General features: G+C 43.6%; 2 protein-coding genes across 2 annotated transcripts; both read right to left on the reverse strand.

The window, feature by feature from the left end:
• Positions 1 to 2538: 2538 nt before the first annotated feature.
• LOC117372438 (cholesterol side-chain cleavage enzyme, mitochondrial) lies at positions 2539 to 11780 on the reverse strand. Its single transcript, XM_033968253.2, has 9 exons — positions 11428 to 11780; positions 11118 to 11273; positions 10677 to 10876; positions 9856 to 10059; positions 8772 to 8932; positions 4873 to 5039; positions 3462 to 3540; positions 3207 to 3398; positions 2539 to 2667 (listed from the first exon to the last, which is right to left on the reverse strand). Exons 1-9 carry the CDS (start codon positions 11697 to 11699, stop codon positions 2539 to 2541), a joined length of 1560 nt encoding a protein of 519 aa, XP_033824144.1. The 5' UTR covers positions 11700 to 11780.
• A 75-nt stretch (positions 11781 to 11855) lies between these two features.
• stoml1 (stomatin (EPB72)-like 1) lies at positions 11856 to 20704 on the reverse strand. The gene is made up of 7 exons (XM_033968438.2): positions 20337 to 20704; positions 15694 to 15800; positions 14679 to 14828; positions 13321 to 13524; positions 12571 to 12772; positions 12294 to 12497; positions 11856 to 12188 (listed from the first exon to the last, which is right to left on the reverse strand). Exons 1-7 carry the CDS (start codon positions 20455 to 20457, stop codon positions 11995 to 11997), a joined length of 1182 nt encoding a protein of 393 aa, XP_033824329.1. The 5' UTR covers positions 20458 to 20704; the 3' UTR covers positions 11856 to 11994.
• Between the last annotated feature and the right edge of the window lie 2419 nt (positions 20705 to 23123).

The following is a 23123-nucleotide window of genomic DNA, read 5'->3' on the forward strand; positions in this document are numbered from 1 at the left end:
AGGGGGCGTTACATTCAACAGCCTCTCTCCAGATTGGCTCTTTGGTTGCTATGATACTCGTGGTTGGAATTCCAAATACGAAACTTTGCTTTGGCCCTTGTAACTGCTTGCCTCGATGAGCTTCATTTGGAGCTGAATGCTGTGGTGACTTCAGATTTACTTTACATAGTCTATGGTCTGGATTTGTCAGGCAAAGTCACATGATCTCTATTACACTGCAGCGACTGGTCTTCTGAGAGAAAAGAGACGACATCACGGACAGAGAGACTGGGTCAGAACATTAGAGACCTGAGACTGGACGTCACATTCTGAAGCAGCAGGTGAAAGGTCATTCCCAGGTAATTTCTAAGATTCTTGTAATATAGATTGAGTTTTCATCAAGCTGCAATATAAATAAAACTCAAAGTTATGAGGGAAGCTGAAACAACGGGTCAGTAGATCAAGACCTGATCTGTACAGATTAGTTCTGGCGTCTAGTTTGGACTTATAGTAAGGGTTTAGTCCCAATTTCAGTTTTGTGCAGCTAAAACCTGAACAGTCTTCCTGAAGATGTGAGACAGGCCTCTACTTTGACAATGTTTAAATCTAGGCTCAAACGGTTCTGTTTACCTGTGCATATGACTGAAAGGGTTTTATTCTCCCTCTTCTCTTTTAATGTTCATTTTAAGAAGATTTATGTTTTCATTTGTTGTATTATGATTTTAACGTCATTCCTATTCTGTACAGCACATTGGATGACTGTGTACGAACTGTGCTGTACAAATAAACATGCCTAGTATACATTAAATATGCAGATGATACAGCTATATTAGGACTTCTCTCAGACAGCACATCACTTGGACAATATCAGAACTCTGTATCACACTTCACCACATGGTGTAAAGAAAATCATCTTCAACTCAACCTCAAGAAAACACAAGAAATGACCTTTGGCCCTGGAATATTTGACCCTACCAGTATTGACAATATCACAATAGACACTGTTGAACATTTCAAATATCTTGGACTCACAATTGATCATAAACTGACTTTTGACTTTCACACTCTGGACATTTCAAAAAGATGCAATCAAAGACTTTCTGTTATCCGTAAGTTAAAAGGACTCCATGTTTCACCACATCTACTGCTTATTCTGTACACCAGCATCATCCAACCTGTCCTACTGTACTGCTCACCATGTTTTCTTACCATGCTCACAGTTAAAAAACGTAATTCATTTACAAAAATAACCCACCTAGCAGCAAAAATCATTGGTCTCCCTACACCCAGTCTGTCACAGTTAAACTCTAAAGCCATCACTCGTATAGCACAGACAATAACACAGGACCACACTCACCCACTGCACCGGTACTTTACTCTACTGCCTTCAGGACGACGATACAGGACTCTCAGATGTAACAAAGCACGCTTCAAAAATAGTCTCGTACCCACAGCCATTATTAACTTGAACAATTTATAGACTACGGAACTCTAATTATCATTATGCACTTTTACAATGTCAATTACCTGCCTTTGTGTTTGTCCAATATATGTGATGTGTTTGTGTGGCATTGTATGTATGTATGGCGTTTTTCTCTGTGTGTTTTTGACTGTGAAGACAAATTTCCCCTCGGGGACAATAAAGTAATTAACTATGCCTTGCCTAATCACTACACATTGATCAGCGCTTTCACATTTTACAAACAAACCCATAGACTGAATATATAAATGAACATATCTAATCTATTAGCCACCACATTCCAAATGGGAGGGATCATGGGCACACTTCCTGCTCCATCTACTCTGGCTCCAAATTACTTTCTCTGTAAAAACTGTATCCCCTATCGCTAACTGCTGCCGTCAGACTCATCGACTCATTTTGGTCTTATATGTTCGTATTAACCTGCTCTACATGATCCTTGGATTTTTATTTCACTATTGTGTCTGTTCCCTGCTTAGACTGCTGTCCCTGTGACCTGGCCCCGGACAAGCGGAAGAAAATGGATGGATATTGTGTCTGTAAATTAAGATATGAATATTAATAAGACAAATCAGACGCCTTCTTTCCCTGAGGTTGCTCATGCCAGCATTAGCAACAGGTTTGATTGACAGTGTTGATAAGCGCCCGTTTCCTGCTAAACCAGCGGTGTAGGTGGGATGGGGTGTTACCTTCAGCCTTGATGAGCTTCATTTGACTGAATGTTGTGTGTGACGTCACAGTCACTTAGTCCACTTATTTATACAGAATATGAACAAACCAAGCAAATTCACGAACAAAAAACATAATGTCCTGTAACAGAGCATTATATAGAAGCTTTATTTTACATTTTACTGAAATATTTGAAAATGCTGTACACAATATACATTAGATTATTCAATGAGACACAGTTGAGGTACAGGGGATGGTTTCCTAAAGTCTTTGTATAAATTCCTTCTGAGTCAAACATGTCAAAAAGAAGTAGTTTCCCATTAGTTCCACATGTACTTTAGAATAGTAATAGTAGCAGTAATAACAGTTTAATAATATATATTATATATTATATGTATAATAATAAATACTTATACATGCTGGCTGTTCTGGAGAGGCTTCAGTGTGAGAATAATGGGTTTGTCTGGAACGAGGATCAGCTCAAACGTGCTCCGGGCCTCCAGGTGCCTCTGCTTCTCTACTTTGAAATTCTCCAACATCTGAAACAGAAATGACAAAATGAGCAAGTGAGAGGCATTATAGATGTGATGACGATGTGGTTTGAGGTGCATCATTGGTGAATTTCTAATAGTAGTGTATAATATGAGTTTTAAAAAGTAGAAATAATAATCAAAAGGATACATCAAATATTTTAAAATGTGATCAAATCTAATAATAATGTTCTATTTATTCAGGTGATAGACTTTCATCTGACCTGTCTGAAAAGTTATTTAATTTTAAATCGTGCTGCCCAAATCAATTTCACAGTTGGGACTATAATCCTGTCATTTGTAAATCATAGATTGTTTATATAAATGGACATAACTGACGCACAAAATAGGAAGTGATCATGGGCACACTTCCAGCCCCATCAACTCCAGCTCCCATTTACTTTACATTGACAGCAGCAGAGAGAGGGGACACAGTTTTTCAGACTCATCATTTTGGTCTTAAATGTTCGTATTAACCCGCTCTACAGGATCTTGGGGTTTTTTAGTGACATCACAGTAGTTTCATTGTATGAGACTCTAAAACTCACATGAATGAGGAAGATCTGCATCTCCATCTCTGCGATCCTTCGGCCCAAGCACTGACGAGGCCCAAATCCAAAGCCCAGGCTCTTGAAGTACTGCGTCTCTGTGCGGAGCCAGCGAGATGGAAGGTACTGCTCCGGCCTGAAGAACACCTTAGGGTCCCGCCCCATTGCAAACAGACCGAGCTGCACCAGGGTCTGGACACAGCAAGTCCAGACATAGGACAAAACTAACAGAACATGCAGTCTGGACGCACTTACCCCGGCGGGGATGTGGTAGTTCTGAATGATGATGTCCTCTGCGATATATCTCTGCAAGCTCACAGCAACTGGATGTAACCTGCAGGGTCAGAGTTCAAACTTACTGAGCACTGAGGGGAATGGGCGGCGGATGAGAGGAACACGCTCATTATAGAGTAATAAGATTTTTTCATGCCATACGTTTACTTGCGTATTTTTATGCTGTGTACTTTTACTTAAATAACTGAATTGAGTACTTCTTCCAGCAGTGGAGGAGGACAACAGAAAAGCAGACATAAGAGACTGACTGTGGAACTCCCGTAGACTGTATATATAAACGGACATACCTAACCTGCTAACCACTGTGCTCCAAATAGGAAATGATCATGGCCGCACTTCAGGCTCCATTGTTAAGTGAATTGGAACAAGAGTCAATGAAAAACAGTGGCCCCCTCGCTCTCTGTAACTGCTGCTGTCAGACTGTTGTCATTTGCTGCTGTTGTCATTTGGGCCTTAAAATGTTTGTATTAACCCGCTCTACATGCTCTTCTGACAAGGTGACTGGCTGCAGCCTTCCATCTCTACAGGACCTGTATGTCTCCAGGACTCGGGGGTGAGCAGGCCGTATAGGAGCTGACATTTCTCACCCTGGACATGGACTATTTGAGCCACTTCCCTCTGGCAGGAGGCTACGGTCCATTAGGACCAGAACCTCTAAGAACACTTTCTTTTTCCTCTGCCGTTTGACTCATGAACACTTTGTAATATCTGCACAAAACTGGACACTTTATAACACCGGTCACTTTAATAAGCCACGTTTGCACTGTTGTTCTGATGCTGCTGTTGTATATGTTTTCTACCTCTAAGTATTTTATTTTATTTTTAAGCATATGTTTTTTTAACTTTGTGCATGCCCTTATTTGTATTTGCATTTATTCAGTGTGTTTTTATGTTGCACTTTATCACCGCAGTAAGTTCTTCGTTTGAGAACTGTGTTCACAGACAATAGCAATAAAAGTCTTCTGATTCTGATGATCCTGGGGTTTTTATTTCACCACTGCGTCCATAAATCAAGATATGAACAATAACAGACAACTCAGGCGCCTTCTTTCCCCAAGGTCACTCCTGCTATGGGTGTCGTCACGCTGACTCAGTCTACTTCTTTATACAATCTGTGGGAACTCCTCACAAACTTGAGCCTGGAGACTATAGTTCCTCATGTTTGATAAACTAAATCTCTAAATAACAATAGTAGACAATCCATTTTCTATTATAATTCTGCTGAATGTGCAGAAATGTGACACTGGCTTTTGGATCATGTTTGGATTCCCCAACCAGGATTTTCTATATCAAATCAATACTTTAGAACGGGAGGTGTGGAACAGTTATAACGATCCCAAACTGGACACAGTGCCCATACTGTGTTACTGACCTCAGAGTCTCCTTGAGCGCTCCTTTGACCAGAGGAATGTGCTTGAGCATTTCCTGCATGTTTCCCTGGCTCTCCGCTCGAGCCTTGACCACCTCCGCCCTCAGCTCCTCCTGGAGGTTTGGGTGCCGTGCCAACTCATACAGAGTCCACAGAAGAGTAATGGAGGTCTACAGGCAAGAAAATAATACTGGTTATTTATACATTTTTCCTATCCATGGATCTGTGAAAATTAAACCACAAAAATCACACTATTTTCTCATCCATGTCATGTTTCCTCATCACAAACAGACCTGGAGCTGTGTTTTGTTTCATTCACAATGTTTAACACACAACACACAAATATTTAGAGTTCTTCTCTCACATTGAAAACACTCTGTTCCACCTTGTGATGTCATCATGTTATAATACAGGAAGTGTTCCACAGTGTTTATAAACTCCATACACCTTCACTAGAATCATTTGGATAATTTTAGACTTGGAATTGCCAATCTCTACTGAACTAAAGGTAAAAGGAGCTGTTAACTTGAAAACTACCACTTCATGACATCACAAGGTGGAAATGAGCATATTGAGCTTTGGAGATGTAGACAGACTAATAATAAAGGGTGTGAATGACACAACTCCTGGTCTGTTTTTATAATAATAATGGCTACACATGTAATGCTCTTTACAGTCTTGTCAAAGCCTTTCAAAGCACTACACTATAGTCATTATTCATTCATTTCCACACTTGGTGATGGTAAGCTACTAGTGTAGCCTCAGCTGCCCTGGGGCAGACTGACGGAAGTAAGGCTGCCAATCTGCGCCATCGGCCCCTCGCGCACCCACCACTTTCATACTAGGCAATGTGGGTGAAGTGTCTGGCCAAAGAAGACAATGACACAGTAACCACTGAGCCACTGTCGCCCACTGTTTTTGAGGAGGGAACAGCATTATAACATGGCTTAAAGCTACAAGAGTCAGTTTTGTGTCATGTAGGACCTTTAAAGGCAGCTGCCATAGCAATTAACAAACTAAATATATAGTTTGAATGGGGGAAAAAAAAATCATCAAACTGCATACGCATGTGGACAAAATTGTTGGTACCCTTCGGTTAATGAAAGAAAAACTCACAATGGTCACAGAAATAACTTGAATCTGACAAAAGTAATAATAAATAAAAATTCTATGAAATTTAAGCAGTGAAAGTCAGACACTGCTTTTCAAACTTGTTTCAACAGAATTATTTAAAAAAAATAAACTCATGAACAGGCCTGGACAAAAATGAAAAGATTGAAAATAATGTGGCCAAAGGGACATATTAATCCAAGGTGTGTCCACTAATTAACGTCACAGGTGTCTACAATCTTGTAATTAGTCAATGGGCCTATATATAGGGCCACTGTGCTGTTTGGTGACATGGTGTGTACCACACTCAACATGGACCAGAGGAAGCAAAGGAAAAAGTTACTAAGGAGAATAGAAAGAAAATTATAGACAAGCATGTTAAAGGTAAAGGCTATAAAACCATCTCCAAGCAGCTTGATGTTCCTGTGACTACAGTTGCACATATTATTCAGAAATTTAAGATCCATGGGACTGTAGCCAACCTCCCTGGACGTGGCCGCAGGAGGAAAATTTATGACAAATCAAAGAGACAGATAATACGAATGGTAACAAAAGAGCCCAGAAAAACTTCTAAAGAGGTGAATTTCAAGCTCAAGGAACATCAGTGTCAGATCAGTTATTGTTTGAGCCAAAGTGGACTTAATGGTAGACGACCAAGGAGGACACCATTGTCGAAAACAAATCATAAAAAAGTCAGATTGGAATTTGCCAAACTACATGTTGACAAGCCACAAAGCTTCTGGGAGAATGTCCTATGGCCAGATGAGACAAAAATGGAACTTTTTGCCAAGGCACATCAGCTCTATGTTCACAGAAGGAAAAATGAAGCATAGTAAGGAAAAGAACACTGTCCCTACTGTGAAACATGGAGGAGGCTGTGTTATGTTCTGGGGCTGCTTTACTGCATCTGGCACAGGGTGTCTTGAATCTGTGCAGGGTACAATGAAATCTCAAGACTATCAAGGGATTCTAGAGAGAAATGTACTGGCCAGTGACAGAAACCTTGGTCTCAGTCGCAGGTCATGGGTCTTGCAACAGGACAATGACCCAAAACACACAGCCATTCTTGGGTGTTTTTAGCTAAAAGGAAAACATTGGACTATTCTAAAGTGGCCTTCTATGAACCCTGACTGAAATCCTATAGAGCAGGGGTGTTCATTACGTCGATCGCGATGGCATTTTGGGTAGATCACGTCCCGTCATCCATCCAGTCACATGACTAATATACAGGACAACCAGTCAGATTACACCTGACTCTAGGTCACATCATGGGCGCTGCACACGCATAAACAAGCGCGAGTTAGTTTAACCCTATAGAGTCGGATCCTATCGTCGCAGATAGAGCGGGTTGCGGACTTTCCAGCAGCGTAACTCCGCGCCCAGTCGTGCTCTCATGTAAATTCAAACGGCGTCTCAAAGCGGAAACACGGGGCTATCTAAATATTTTACCGTCATTACGGTAATCTGCTTCTGTTGTCCCTCGGTGACGAATGAGAGCGCGGGGCTGCGGGGATTTTCCCAGTCGATGCGTAAAAGAAAAAATACGGATGAATGTGTAAAATAGAAGTAGTTGTGTGAAAAAATGCTGTAAATTCTGATACTTCGTTTAACATGATTTTTATGGCTATAAATATATATATATATTAAAGAAAAAAGACAAAACCGTAATCAACATGATTAGCTCTGTTATCGCTTTCAAACGAAAAATGCAATTTTCCTCCTGGCTGTCAGAAGCTACTGCCCGAACTATGCATCCCTCACTGATTCCATTCAGTGCAAGTCATCAGAGCAGTAATCATCATTCAAGTAATTATGAACATGTAAGAAGTTCAATTGTGTTGTGCAGTATTATCTCATGACGTTGTGCAAGGTACATGAAAATGCACTGTACATGTCAGAATTCATAATACATTTACAAATAAATATTTAACATTTTTTATTAGGTCAGGGGTGTCAAGCACATGTTCACTGAGGGCCACATTAGCAAAAGGGCTGCTCTCAAAGGGCCAGATGTAAAATAAATGTAACTACTTTTTTAAACTTGTTAATTATCTGTTTCTGTATTTATTACTTCTTCAAGTTACAAATATTGTAGATGCAGTTGCCTAGATGTAAAAATATGGCTCTGTAACTGTGTATCTCATAAAATGACATTTTAAGACCATCATACCTTTTAATTTACCCTGTCGAGGGCCACATAAAATGATGTGGAGGGCCACATTTGGCCCACGGGTCTTGAGTTTGACACATGTGCATTAGGTGGTAGATTTTTCAGACATGATCATTTTAAAAGTAGCTCACATACTGAAAAAGTCTGAGCACCCCTGCTAAAGAGCATCTTTGGAAGGAGCTGAAACATGCCGTCTGGAAAAGGTACTCTTCAAAACTGAGACAACTGGAGCAGTTTGCTCATGAGGAGTGGGCCAAAATACCTGCTGAGAGGTCCAGAAGTATCACTGACAGTTACAGGAATCATTTGATTGCAGTGATTGCCTCGAAAGGTTGTGCAACAAAATATAAAGTTAAGGGTACCATCATTTTAGTCCAGGCCTGTTTCATGATTAATTTTTTTTTATAATTCTGTTGAAGCATGGTTGAAAATCAATGTCTGACTTTCATTTCAAATCTCATAGAATTTTTGTGTATTATTACTTTTGCCAGATTCATTTTTCTGTGACCATTGTGAGTTTTTCTTTCATTAACCAACAGGTACAACAATTTTGTCCACGTGTGTATAAGCAGAACCCCATGAATAAGACTGGCAGTCTTTCATTTTGCCCGTTGTCGCTCACCGTATCCACTCCTCCAGCCATTAGCTCTGTAATGCTAGCCTTGATGTCCTCAATAGACAGTTTGTCCAGCAGCAGCAGACTGGCCAGGACTCCAGGGTACTTCTTGGACTGACCTGCGTCCTGGCGGAGCTGTCTGTAGATGTTCTGGATGCAGCGGTCAGCTGTATGGAAGTGTAAACATGTAATTATGTGGAGGTGAAAACATGGGTAGATCGACCAAATGGTGTCTTGAAAATAAGAGATTAAAGATTACTCAAACATGAATCACTCCAAATACGACCTCGGGTGATTAAATGAGGGGAAATAACTATAAGCTCTGAAAAGTCCATTTGCAGAATAGGTCTGATTTAAAGACGCACAATGTATCTTTTTGGTGGAGGTTCTGCCATATTCTTGTCTACTTGGAGATGTTACTGCTTTATCTGGAATGTTCCACAGTATGGCATTGACAGGCCAAGTTATAAGTCAGATGTATGGAGAGAGGAGCCTGTTCACACCTGCAGCAGCTCCTAAAGGTCCAAATCCTCATCTGCATCCACAAGTCCCCATTTTATCTTCTGAAAATACCATCGTGCCTAATGCTTACTTAAATACTGACAACTGCACTCCATCTGTCTGTGTGAGGTCAAAACAGCCAACTGACACTCTGGAGTGACATCACTCATGTATGGAATGTTCAGCAGTTACCATGGTGACACAATGCACACATTTAAAACTCCTTTGGCTGTTTGCAAGACTGTCTGAAAACTCACATAGCACATTTTCTGGAGCCTGTGATCAATCCAAGCATTCATGGTCCTGTTTAGGAGTTTGATTTTTCAACAAAAATGAGAGAGACTAACTGAAAAACTGTTGGCTAATGCTAATGCTAGCTAGCTTGTGACTATAATGTTATTTGAGAGGGACTTGTTTAACAGCACACCTGTTGTAGTTCCAACTAAAGTGAGCCTTTAATAGTTACCAGAAACCAGAAAATGATGATTGAGTTTCAGAGCTTCAGACAGAGCAGTGTCCCTAGTTTGCATCACACCTCTAGGGAATGTGAATGACATCAGCTGTAAAGTGAGTACAGACACAGACATACCTTGGTTGAAAATGCCATCCCAGGCGTCCACGTGGTCCCTCCACACTTTGGATCCCAGTCTCCTGAGCAGCTCCGGCGGCACGTACAGCATGGGTGAGGTCGTCTTAAACATGAGCGTGATGCAGTCGATGAAATGCTGCGCATCAGGGTCTATGTAGTCCAACATCAACCCCAAACGCTCCCCATACAACACCAAACTCACCGCTGTGGGAGGAGCAGACCAGGAATCACATTTAAACCAGTCCTGAGCTTGTGTCTCTATCATTTTCATCTCTGACATGTGTGGATCATTATGTTATAATTTACACATTTTTATTTACAATATTCATCTAAAACAACTTCATAAAAGAAACAAGTCCACTGACTTCTGCATTAGAAAACTGTGGTGAGTGGTGGTGCTGTAAACGTCATCACAACAAAGCACCGCATACTGTCAGCACCCCCTATGGATAGTTGCACATCACACTAGTGTGCGGCACATTTTTTTTCATTTGTACCAAAATGACTACGTGACGCCGTCGAATCCTACGCGCATCTCCGATTAAGAAAATGAAATTGGAGAAGAAGTGCGTACATCACAGTGGACATGTACGTCACAGTAGGCGCATACGTCACAGTGAGCATGTACCGGTGGAAGTTAAACGGGGTTAGATCGACAAAATGGCATCTTGAAAATAAGAGATTAAAGATTACTCAAACATGAATCACTCCAAATACAACTTCAGAGGCTCAATGAGAAGAAACGACTAGAACATGGATAAAGATCTGAACAGAACAGTTTGAATAACACATCTGATTTAAACTATCTCCAGTTTTCTTACATTCCAGTGCATATTTGAACAGCTCCTGAGACAAGTCCGTGGTCCATTTGTTTTGACCACATCGCTTGATTTTTTTGTGAACTCTGGCAACAAAATCATGGCCCACTTCTTCAAGCAGAGGGACAAAGTTCTCCTGCACTTTGGGAGCAATCACCTCTTTATTCAGAATGACACGGTTGGAACGCCAGTCCTCCCCACTCCTGAAGAGAAAAACAGAACAATCAAAGTAAGAACATAACCAGCCAAAGACACACCTGTCCATCTGATTCTTACAGCAAAGTAACGTTTTAGCCCGAGTTTGGCTAGAAAAAACATGTGGCTTCTTAAACAGCCCCCATAAGTAGGACTAAAAGAAAAGCTGCCCATAACTACAGCACCACTGTTTCATGTATCAAACCCTGACTGAGCTTTTAAAGGGATGTTTTAACCAATACCACACACTTGAGGAGCACTCCGTATTTGCGGTTTCTGTAGTCTCTGTATGCAGTCCATGCTTCCACTTTGAGCCTTTTGGGGTAGTGGCCCTCGGCTTTGAACAGAACAGCTGCGTCCTCTGGGTTGATGATGTTTACACTCTCGTAGTAGCCGATCTTTTCTCTGACACACAACACACAAACTCAGCCCACATGCTATAGCCTGAGCCACAGTGTGGCCTTGGCATATAAAGTATTGTTTATAAAATAACTTAGACAATGCGTCATCAGCAGTTACACAAGTCCTGAGATAAGCTGGGTTTGAGGAGCCTTCGTACCTGTAAATGGGCCCAAACGTGTTGAAGTTTTGCACCATGATGCGATGGAGGTTTCTGAAGCCGTCCTGTTTCCAGAAGTTGTAGAGATTGGCCAATCCATTCTTCCACAGCCCGGGGACCTCACTGAAGGGCCGGATGATGCTGGCACTCTCTGTGTACGGCTGTCGAACCACAGGTAAACTGCTGCTGCAGCGGGCACCCACGGGGGACCCCCCCTCTGCCCAGGACAGAGGCTTCACCAGCGGGCAGCGCCAGACGCTCCAACGGGCCATAGTAAGATCACAATGAAACTGAGCAGCTCTGAGGCAGGGACATGTGTGAGGAGGCTGTCCAAGGAGACTCCCCCCGCTCAGAGCTCAAGGCAAACGGACAGGGACTGCAGTTACACAATGTGCGATTAAACATAAAACACACTGCAGGAGAAGAAGAGTGATTTACAAAGATTTATTCAGAAATGTTATAAATCTTCAGCCTTTACAATAATTTATAACAAACAATATCACATTTCAAGTCTTGAAAAAAAAAATAATAATACACAATCAGAATTTTAAAAATGTAAAATTTAAATTATTTTTTAAGCAGCTGAATGACTTCTTCTAACTTCATGGCAGTTCTGATGTCCCCCTGTATCTGCAATCTGCCCATGCTATAGGCTGCAAACGGCCTCAGTGTTCCCTCAAACAGAGACAGAAGGTCAGCGGCTGTTAGACTCAGGGTGACGTCAGGGTCAGGAGATAACCCCACCCCTGCAGCGCCACTGCCTGTAATACAAATGTGTGACAAATAGAGTATATTTCTGTTATTTTAAAACAAATAACAGTGTGATGAATGCTGTTTATGTTGTAAAACACCGAGTACATTCTGACCTTGTCTTAAATCCACGTAGTAAGTCTGCTGCTGTTTGTCTTCAGTGATGTAAAACTGGAAACATGCCTGAACCCGGCTCACCAGACTCTCAGAAAGCAGCAGCTGGACCAAACTGAGCAGCTCCTCCACAGAGTGAGGGAAGCTGGGAGTCAGAGAGGGGGCCAGCGGTGACTCGTCTGTCACTGCCACAGTCACAGAGTCCTCTAAAAGCAAAATACCTGTATGTCATATCACGTAACAAACCATAAACCAAAAAGGAGATGAATTTCAACACACCTGGCTTTGGCTGAGAAAAACTCTGAGTGAAAATCTGCATGGCGATCTGCTGAATGGGGCCAGTGAGGCTTTCCATTCCAGACATGGATGGAGGCACAATGAGGGGCGGAGCCTCCTCTGTAGACTGCACCAAAGAGCCAATCACAAGCTCCACCCGGTCCACCTCCAGTCCCCAAGGCCTCGTCATCTCATTAATGTCCATCTTTATAAAGTGACAAAGGATTATTAAATACATATATATGTATGTATATGTATGTATATGTATATATATACATACATATATATATATATATATATATATATATATATATATATATATATACAAGACATAATTTAAAGGTCCTATATTACGCAAAATGGACTCTCGTGCGCTTTAATTCATGTTCTAATGCCATTACCTCCTCAAAAACATATCTGGAGTTGTGTTTCGTTTCATTCACACATGTCTAAGTAACACTTTATTATTAGCTCCTTTTAACTTCAGTTCAGTAGAGATTGGCAATTCCAGGTCTGAAATTATCCAAATGATTCTAGTGAAGATGTATGGAGTTTAAAAACACAGTGGAGCAGTGGAGTGTTTTCTGAGAAGAACTCAGCCTAAATATGCAGGGTTTGTGTGTTAAACATATGTGAATGAAACAAAACACAACTCCAGGTCTGTTTGTGATGAGGAAACAACATTAGAACAGAGATCAGAGAGTACAGTAACATGGGCCCATTTAAAACTGTACACAGACCATTGGCGCTCACCCCAAGATACTCCCCCAGTTTAAGCCGCTCACTCTGGATCTCTCTGACCGTCCTTTTTGATAAACTGTGGCTCAGAACCTTGTGAGCCGTCATCCTCGTAGAGACGTTTAGGTCCTGAACAGACACCACAGACAGAACTGGGTTCCAAATCCTAAACTGGATATCTGCTCCGACCAACAGCAGTCCTCCATCTAACGTCCTCACCTAGAACAACACAGAGACTCCAGTGTTCAGACCACAGGACTGTGGCCACAGACTGTATAAACAAGTGGACTAAGTGACTGTGACGACACCCACAGCGTTCGGCTCCCGTCAAATGAAGCTCATCAAGGCTAGCAGTTATAGGGACCGATTTGGAGCTGAGTTCCATATTTGGAATTCAGACCGTGAGTATCATAGCAACCAAAGAGCAAATCTGGAGCGAAACCTGTCCGCATCACTGGTTTAGCAGAGATCGGAGATTTAGCAATGCTGTCAATCAAACCTGTTGCTTACGCTAGCGGAAGCAGCCTCACGGAAAGAAGGCAACTGATTTGTCTGTTATTAATGTTCATATCTTGACAGATAGTGAAATAAAAAACGCAGGATCATGTAGAGTGGGTTAATACAAACATTTTAAGTCCAAAATGACAAGTCTGACAACAGCAGTTACAGAGAGAGGGGCCACAGTTTTTCAATGTAAAATGAATTGGAGCAAAATTCTAGGCAGCTAGCAGGTTAGCTACATCCGTGTACATGTACTCTTGTACCACAGTTATAGACTGTATAACAACAACAATAATAATAATAATACATTAAATACGTCTTTCAAGACATTCAAGGTCACTGTACAACAATTCAAAATACAATAAAACAGTAGAGAAAATAGCTACAGGGACTCAAAGTGCTTTACATGAAGGAGCCACTCACTCACCCATTCATACAAACATTCACACAGACACTGGGGGTAAAGTGGCTTAATTGTCTTGCCCAAGGACATAACAACAGTATTTATCTGTGGGAGCTGGAATAGAACCGACAACCTATGGGTCAGTGGATCTGACTGCTCTACTAATGATGTTTACGTCAAGAGCGGAAATCGAACCGCCAACCTTCGGATCCGTGGAAAAACGCTCTACCAGCTGTTGATCACTGTTGGTAAAGCAACATTTGCAGAGGGTAGAATAAGTCTGTCTGAACATGTGGGGCATGAGGAGAGACTGAAATGGAAAAAATGGAAATGGAAAATGAAAAGGAAATTTCTTTGCACTACTGGGACATTTGTGGTTATTTTGTGTCTATATGACAAGATTTAAGCCGTAAAAGGCTGAATTAATAACTTGCATGACTTATGGAGACAGACCTACACCAGCTCGTACCTGACAGGGAGGGGCATTGAAGGCTCTGGTACGGAGGTCGACTCTCTGCCACTGATCAATTAGAGGAAGCACTAAGATGATGCCAGGACCTTTGGGTGGACAAATACGACCCAGACGAAACACCACAATCTTTTCATAGTTGGGCACAGTCTGAGACAAAAACACATTCATGATACAAGTCAAATCTTTTAACACAGGAAGCACACGGAGCTTTAATTCATGTGCTGTTACCTGCTCAAAAACATACCTGGAGTTGTGTTTCATTCACACATGTCTGAGTAACCCTTTATTATTATTTGTCTGTCTACATCTTCAAAGCTCAAAATGCTCTGTTCCACCTTGTGATGTCATGAAGTGGTAGTTTTCAAATTAACAGCTCCTTTTACCTTTAGTTTAGTAAGGATTGGCAATCCAGATCTGAAATCATCCAAATGATTCTAGTGAAGGTGTATGGAGTTTAAAAACACAGTGGAGCACTTCCTGTATTACCACATGACATCACAAGGTGGAACACAGTGTTTCCAGTTTGAGAGAAGAGCTCAGCCTAAACATGGAGGGTTTGTGTGCTAAACATGTGTGAATGAAACAAAACACAACTCCAAAAAAAACATTTAATTTCATGTTTTACAAACCAACATTAATATATATGATATAAGCCCGATCTTTTAATCCAAGATCTCATGATTGTCTCTGTCTAAAAACTAGCCGCACTTGAACTGAAATGGGAAAAAAAAAGCTTTTGGTTATTTTGAGTTCAAAAAATGTAATCAATTTGAAGGACATGTAAAACTGGATAAATTGGTGCCACTACAGCGGTTTAATAATGTGGAGATAAATATTTCTAATCAACCTGCTCCTGTTTTTGATGTTTTAGATGGACCTATGCAGCTATGTGTTTGGTTTGTTTGTTTTTGATTGTTTTGTTCTGTATTTTAACAGGGTTCATGAAACTGTATGGTCTCTCCTTTGGCTCTCTCTGGAGAACTAAAGATAAATTAAATACATAAAATCTTACCTTCAGGACAAACCATCCAGATATGGGAAAGGTTATAAAGGTGACAGTATAAACCAAGAATGTGATGATGAGGTTACACACCCAGGAGAGCCAGCCCTGAGACGCATCTGAGGGAGACACAAACACACTTTAGGGAAAAATCAGGAAGAATATTACACTATTAAAAGGGGCACTGAGGAACTTTTCTGGTGAACTATTAACCTGCTCATCTCCATGGAGATGACTTTGCTTTTGCAGGGACTGTTCCACAATATGGCATTAAATGTATACATCTCCATAGAGCAGTGGTTCTTAATCTGGGTTCGATCAAACCCTAGGGGTTCGGCGAAGGTCAAGACACGCACCTGACTCATATGATTTGCGGACTGTGAGCGTCTCCAGACGCTGGCCATGTCCCAATTTGACAAATGCACCCTTTGATGTGCCTATCGAAGTACCCACCCAACTTGAATGAGCCATTTGAACGGCATAAAAACATAAAATGACATAAAAACGAAGAAAAGGAACAGACTTTGTTGTGAAAATGACATGAGAGTGGCACTTGCCAACTGGTCTCTCAAAAGGCAAGAGCAGAAGTCACACTGATTTGCAGTAAATATTCATTATTATTGTTTTCAGTGCGCGGTGTTAACCGAACCGCCACCTTAACGTGGTGGAGGGGTTTGCGCACCCAAATGATCCTGGGAGCTATGTTGTCGGGGGCTTCATGCCCCTGGTAGGGTCACCCATGGCAAACAGGTCCTGGGAGACGGGTCTGACTAAGAGCGGTTCAAAAGCCCCACATGAAAAGAAAAAGATCAAGGCCAGTTACGTCGCCCGGACTGGCGTTACCGGGGCCCCACCCTGGAGCCAGGCCTGGGGTGGGTGTTCGGCAGCGAGCGCCTGGTGGCCGGGCCTTTCCCCACGGGGCCCGGTCGGGCCCAGCCCGAAGGAACGACGTGGGGCCGTCCTCCCGTGGACCCACCACCTGCGGGAGGAGCCATGCGGGGCAGGTGCAGAGAGATCCGGGCGGCAGTCGAAGGCGGGGACCTCGACGACCGGATCTCCGGACATGGAGACTAGCTCTGGGGACGTGGAACGTCACCTCGCTGGGGGGGAAGGAGCCTGAGCTTGTGCGGGAGGTTGAGCGTTACCGGCTAGATATAGTCGGCCTCACCTCCACGCACAGCTCGGGCTCTGGAACCCAACTTCTTGAGAGGGGTTGGACTCTCCATTTCTCTGGCGTTGCCCGCGGGGAGCGGCGGCGAGCTGGTGTGGGCTTGCTCATTGCCCCACAGCTCAGCCGCTGCGTGTTAGGGTTCACTCTGGTGAACGAGAGGGTCGCGTCCCTGCGCCTTCGGGTCGGGGACAGGTCTCTCACTGTTGTGTCGGCCTACGGGCCAAACAGCAGTGCAGAGTACCCGGCCTTCTTGGAGTCCCTGGGAGGGGTACTAGACAGTGCACCAACCGGGGACGCCGTTGTTCTCCTGGGGGACTTCAACGCCCATGTGGGTAACGACAGTGACACTTGGAGGGGCGTGATTGGGAGGAACGGCCTCCCCGATCTGAACCCGAGCGGTGTTTTGTTATTGGACTTCTGTGCTAGTCACAGCTTGTCCATAACAAACACCATGTTCGAGCACAAGGGTGTCCATCGGTGCACGTGGCACCAGGACACTCTAGGTCGGAGGTCGATGATCGACTTTGTTGTCGTGTCATCTGACCTCCGACCGCGTGTCTTGGACACTCGGGTGAAGAGAGGGGCTGAGCTGTCAACTGATCACCACCTGGTGGTGAGTTGGATCCGCTGGCGGAGGAGGAAGCCGGACAGACCTGGCAGGCCCAAGCGCATTGTGAGGGTCTGCTGGGAACGTCTGGCGGAGCCCTCTGTCAGGGGGGTCTTCAACTCCCACCTCCGGGAGAGCTTCTCCCTGATCCCGGGGGAGGTTGGAGACATGGACTCCGAGTGGGCCATGTTCTCCACCTCTATTGTCGATGCGGCTGCTCGCAGCTGTGGTCGTAAGGTCTGTGGTGCTTGTCGCGGCGGCAATCCCCGAACCCGGTGGTGGACACCGGAAGTAAGGGATGCCGTCAAGCTGAAGAAGGAGTCCTATCGAGCCTTGTTGGCTCGTGGGACTCCTGAGGCAGCTGATGAGTACCGGCGGGCCAAGCGTGCCGCGGCTCGGGCAGTCACAGAGGCAAAAACTCGGGGTTGGGAGGAGTTCGGGGAGGCCATGGAGAAGGACTATCGGACGGCCTCAAAGAGATTCTGGCAAACCGTCCGACGCCTCAGGAGGGGGAAGCAGTGCTTCACCAACACTGTTTACAGTGCGGGTGGAGAGCTGCTGACCTCGACTGGGGATGTTGTCGGGCGGTGGAAGGAATACTTTGAGGATCTCCTCAATCCCACTGTCACGTCTTCCGAGGAGGAAGCAGAAACTGGGGACCCAGAGGCGGACGAGTCCGCCTCAGTGACTTCACCCTAGCTGAAGTCACTGAGGTGGTTGGCAAGCTCCTCGGTGGCAAGGCTCCGGGGGTGGACGAGATCCGTCCTGAGTATCTCAAGTCTCTGGATGTTGTGGGGCTGTCTTGGCTGACACGTCTCTGCAACATCGCGTGGCGGTCGGGGACAGTACCTGTGGAATGGCAGACCGGGGTGGTGGTCCCTCTGTATAAGAAGGGGGACCGGAGGGTGTGTTCCAATTACAGGGGAATCACACTCCTCAGCCTTCCCGGTAAGGTCTATTCCAGGGTACTGGAGAGGAGAATCCGACCGATAGTCGAACCTCGGATTCAGGAGGAGCAGTGTGGTTTTCGTCCTGGTCGTGGAACACTGGACCAGCTCTATACTCTTCATCGGGTCCTCGAGGGCTCATGGGAGTATGCCCAACCAGTCCACATGTGTTTTGTGGATCTGGAGAAGGCATTCGACCGTGTCCCTCGTGGTGTCCTTTGGGGGGTGCTCTGGGAGTATGGGGTCCGGGGCTCTTTGCTAAGGGCTGTCCGGTCCCTGTATGACCGGAGCAGGAGCTGTGTTCGCATTGCCGGCAGTAAGTCAGACCTGTTCCCGGTGCATGTTGGACTCCGCCAGGGCTGCCCTTTGTCACCGGTTCTGTTCATTATATTTATGGACAGAATTTCTAGGCGCAGCCAGTGGCCGGAGGGGGTCTGGTTTGGGAACCACAGGATTTCATCTCTGCTGTTTGCAGATGATGTTGTCCTGATGGCTTCATCGAGCCAGGACCTGCAGCAGGCACTGGGGCGGTTTGCAGCCGAGTGTGAAGCGGCTGGGATGAGAATCAGCTCCTCCAAATCCGAGGCCATGGTTCTCGACCAGAAAAAGGTGGTTTGCTCTCTCCGGGTGGGTGGTGAGTCTCTGCCCCAAGTGGAGGAGTTCAAGTATCTCGGGGTCTTGTTCACGAGTGAGGGAAGGATGGAGCGGGAGATTGACAGGCGGATCGGTGCAGCGTCTACAGTGATGCGGTCGCTGTATCGGTCCGTTGTGGTAAAGAAGGAGCTGAGCCGGAAGGCGAAGCTCTCGATTTACCGGTCAATCTACGTTCCTACCCTCACCTATGGTCATGAGCTCTGGGTAATGACCGAAAGGACAAGATTGCGGATACAAGCGGCTGAAATGGGCTTCCTCCGCAGAGTGGCTGGGCGCACCCTTAGGGATAGGGTGAGGAGCTCGGTCACACGGGAGGAGCTCAGACTAGAGCCGCTGCTCCTACACGTTGAGAGGAACCAGCTGAGGTGGCTCGGGCATCTGCTCAGGATGCCTCCTGGACGCCTCCCTAGGGAGGTGTTCTGGGCATGTCCCACCGGAAGGAGGCCCCGGGGAAGACCCAGGACACGCTGGAGGGACTATGTCTCTCGGCTGGCCTGGGAACGCCTTGGGGTCCCACCGGAGGAGCTGGAGGACGTGTCTGGGGTGAGGGAAGTCTGGGAGTCCCTGTTTAGACTGCTGCCCCCGCGACCCGGCCCCGGATAAGCGGAAGAAAATGGATGGATGAATTCATTATTATTCTAGCCTGATGGAAATTAGGTGATGGGTGTGTGTTAAAATGTTAAAAAGAATAAATAGCATAAATACAATAAGTTCATTATTGGAATACATAAGGTTAAAAATTAAAATAATTTCAGTGTAGTAGTATTAAAAAAGGTCATGTCTTTGTAAAAAGGTATGTATGTAATTTGTTGTGAGTTCATGCATTGTATTGGTTTTATTCTTTGAACACAGTGATGTTAATGCACGGTTCATTTTGTGCACCTATAAAACATACATATATCTTGAATTTGAAAAAAAATTATGTTTTATTTCAATACAGAAGGGTTCGGTGAATATGCATATGAAACCGGTGGGGTTCAGTACCTCCAACAAGGTTAAGAGCCACTGCCATAGAGTATAACCGGTCAGATCTGTGGAGAGGCAACTTATTTACCTGAAATGTTCCACTGTAGGTGCTATAAAATACATTAAAACAGTAAAGCAACAATATCTTCAAGGAGACAAGAAAACGGCCGACTCGCCACCACAAAAGTTACGTAGTGCAGCTTTAAGTGTGAGATCTTTTGAACAATATTGTGCTATAATACACAGAATAACACTGAACTGGTCATGTTTAGGCTGTGGTCACGAATCTGAACAAAATAACTTGATTTACCGGTGAAGTCGTTCTGAGACACATTAGGGATGTAGTCAAAGGAAAGGCCTCTGTGCGGCTCAGACACAAACAGCCCCGGGCTCCTCTGCTGCAGAGGCTGGTACCCTCCGGACCCGAACATCTCCGTGTTTAGCCCAGTGCTAGCCTTGAGCTAAAGGTTAGCCGGCTCCGGCTGTTTCTCCTCCTTTGTTTCTAACACACACTCATTTTAACATTTTTATTTGTATATGATTCGCGCCTGTGTCATTCAAGTGCCAGATGACGCTGATAACCAAATAATAAAGTAAAAAACGCAGCTGTAACCGACACTGCACAGTTCTCTTCGGTGTTTTGTTTTTCGTCTCTTCCTCTACGTGCTTTACGTGCTTACCATGCGTAACATGCGTATCATGCGTAACGTGCTCAGTACGCCCTTTGTCGGTGGATATAAGCCTACTTCTGAGTAAACTGGATTTTTAAATGTCCTGTATTACACAACTGACTCTTGTGAGCTTTAAGCCGTGTTCTAAGGCTCTTCTCAAGTTAGAATTGTGTTTTGTTTCATTCACACATGTTTGAGTTACTCTTTATATTAGTCTATCTACATCTCCAAAGCTTACAATGCTCTGTTCCATCTTGATGTCATGAAGTTATAGTTTTCAAGTTAACAGCTAATTTTACCTTTAGTTCAGTAGAGACTGGCAATTCCAGGGATGAAATGATCGAAATGATTCTAGTGAAGAGTGGAAAACACCCTGTGTGTTTTCAGTTTGAGAGAAGAACTCAGCCTAAATATGCATGGTTTGTGTGTTAGACCAGGAGTTGTGTTTTGTTTCATTCACACATGTTTGTCTGTGATGAGGAAACAACATTAGAACATAGAGAATAGTGTAATATGGGCCTGTAGTCTGGGATGGTGTTCTCTGCACTTCACTCTTGCAGATAAGCAGCCTATCAACAGGAGGGGGAGACTTCAGATCTTCAGCCAAAATCTCATTTTCGTCTAAACTGGAGATTTGTTATGTCAATGGGGGACAAAGCATCTTGAGGAAAGTAGAACATGCAAACTCCACACAGATAGACCCCATTTGGGAATTGAACCAGGGACTTCTTACTGGGTGGTGAGAATGCCAAGCACTATGCCACTGCAAAAACATACATGCATGCTTACCTTTTCAACAACATTTCAGTCTGAAATCATCATTGATACTTTACAGTGACATCACGCTGGGGTGCTCTATATGGATGTCTATGATAGAATGTTCAGCTGTTACCATGGTGACACAATGCACACATTAGCAAACACTGTCAAAAAGTTTTAAGACTCAAAAAAGACTCAACCCGAGCGTTCATGGTCCTGTTCAGGAGTTTGATTTTCAACAAAAAGGTGAGAGTGACTAACTGAAAAACTGTTGGCTAATTTAGCATTAGCCAACAGTTTTTCAGCTAATGCTAGCTCAGGGACTACAGATGGAAACTAGCTTCAGCCATAATCTGGTGCAAAGCATCTTTAATGTTTTTGCATGTTGTCCCTATCAAATAAACTAATAAAATAAATAAAATAAAATAAAATAAATAAGCTAGCTTGTGACTGTAATGTTATTTGAGAGGGGCTTGTTTAAAAGCACAAATCAGTTCATCTGTTGTCGTTCAAATAAGTCAGCTCTTTATGGTGAGATTGTGTTAAAATAACACGACAGTCACAAGCGAGCTGGCATTAGCATTGGCATTAGCCAATAGTTTTTCAGTTAGTCACTCTCACCTTACTGTGCAAAATCAAACTCCTAAACAGGACCATGAATGCTTGGATTGATCACAGGCTCCTGAAAATGTGCTCTTTAAATCACTTTTGGATTTTTCAGTTTTCAGACGATCTTAAAACTTTTTTGTCAGTGTTTGCTATTGTGTCACTATGGTAAGTGAAGTGCTGAATATTCCACCATAGAGACACATGCAGAACACCCCCAGCGAGATGTCACTGCAAACTATCAATAGTAAATGATCACTATACAATACTGAATCCTTTATGTAAATTTAGAACAAAAAAGTTTGATCAAATTTAAAAATGATAAACTTTTATTTCAAAACCAGGTTAAATGCAGGATATAAACGAGGCGATGCACCAGGGAGCTTCACAGCTTCATGATTTTATAGTGTAATTAATAATACAAAACTAAACACATCAGTGGAGCTGGTAAGTTTTTGAATAACTCAGAAATGTACCACAAATCACACTGGAATATTAAATTCACATTAGCAGTCAAATGGCTCTCATAATCTCGTCATCATTGTTACATGTATCTCACAGGCTGTATAAACAAGTGGACTAAGTGGAGCCGAACGCCATGACTGACGTGACACTGAAATGAAGCTCATTGAGACTTGCAGTTATAGGGGACAAGTTGGAGCCAAGTGCCTATTTGGAATTCTGACTGCAAGTATCATAGCAACCAAAGAGCCAATCAGGAACAACGCTGTTGAAGGTAATGCCCCTTCCTGCCAACACTGCTAGTTTAGCAGGGAGCAGACGCTTAGCAATGCTGTCAATCAAACCTGTCGCTAGTGGGAGCAACCACAGGTAAAGAAGGCACCTGATTTATCTGTTATTACTGTTCATATCTTGATTTACAGACAATAGTGAAATAAAAACCCTAGGATTGTGTAAAGCGGGTAATACGAATATTTTAAGACCAAAATGACAAGTGTGACAGCAACAGTTACAGAGAGAGGGGCCAGTTTTTCAATAGAAAGCAAATTGGTGCCAGAGCCAGTGGAGCCGGACATCTATCAATTAATATTTGGAACATG

The sequence above is a fragment of the Periophthalmus magnuspinnatus genome, chromosome 6 (genome assembly GCF_009829125.3).
Source record: "Periophthalmus magnuspinnatus isolate fPerMag1 chromosome 6, fPerMag1.2.pri, whole genome shotgun sequence".
Taxonomy (NCBI): Eukaryota; Metazoa; Chordata; class Actinopteri; order Gobiiformes; family Gobiidae; genus Periophthalmus; species Periophthalmus magnuspinnatus.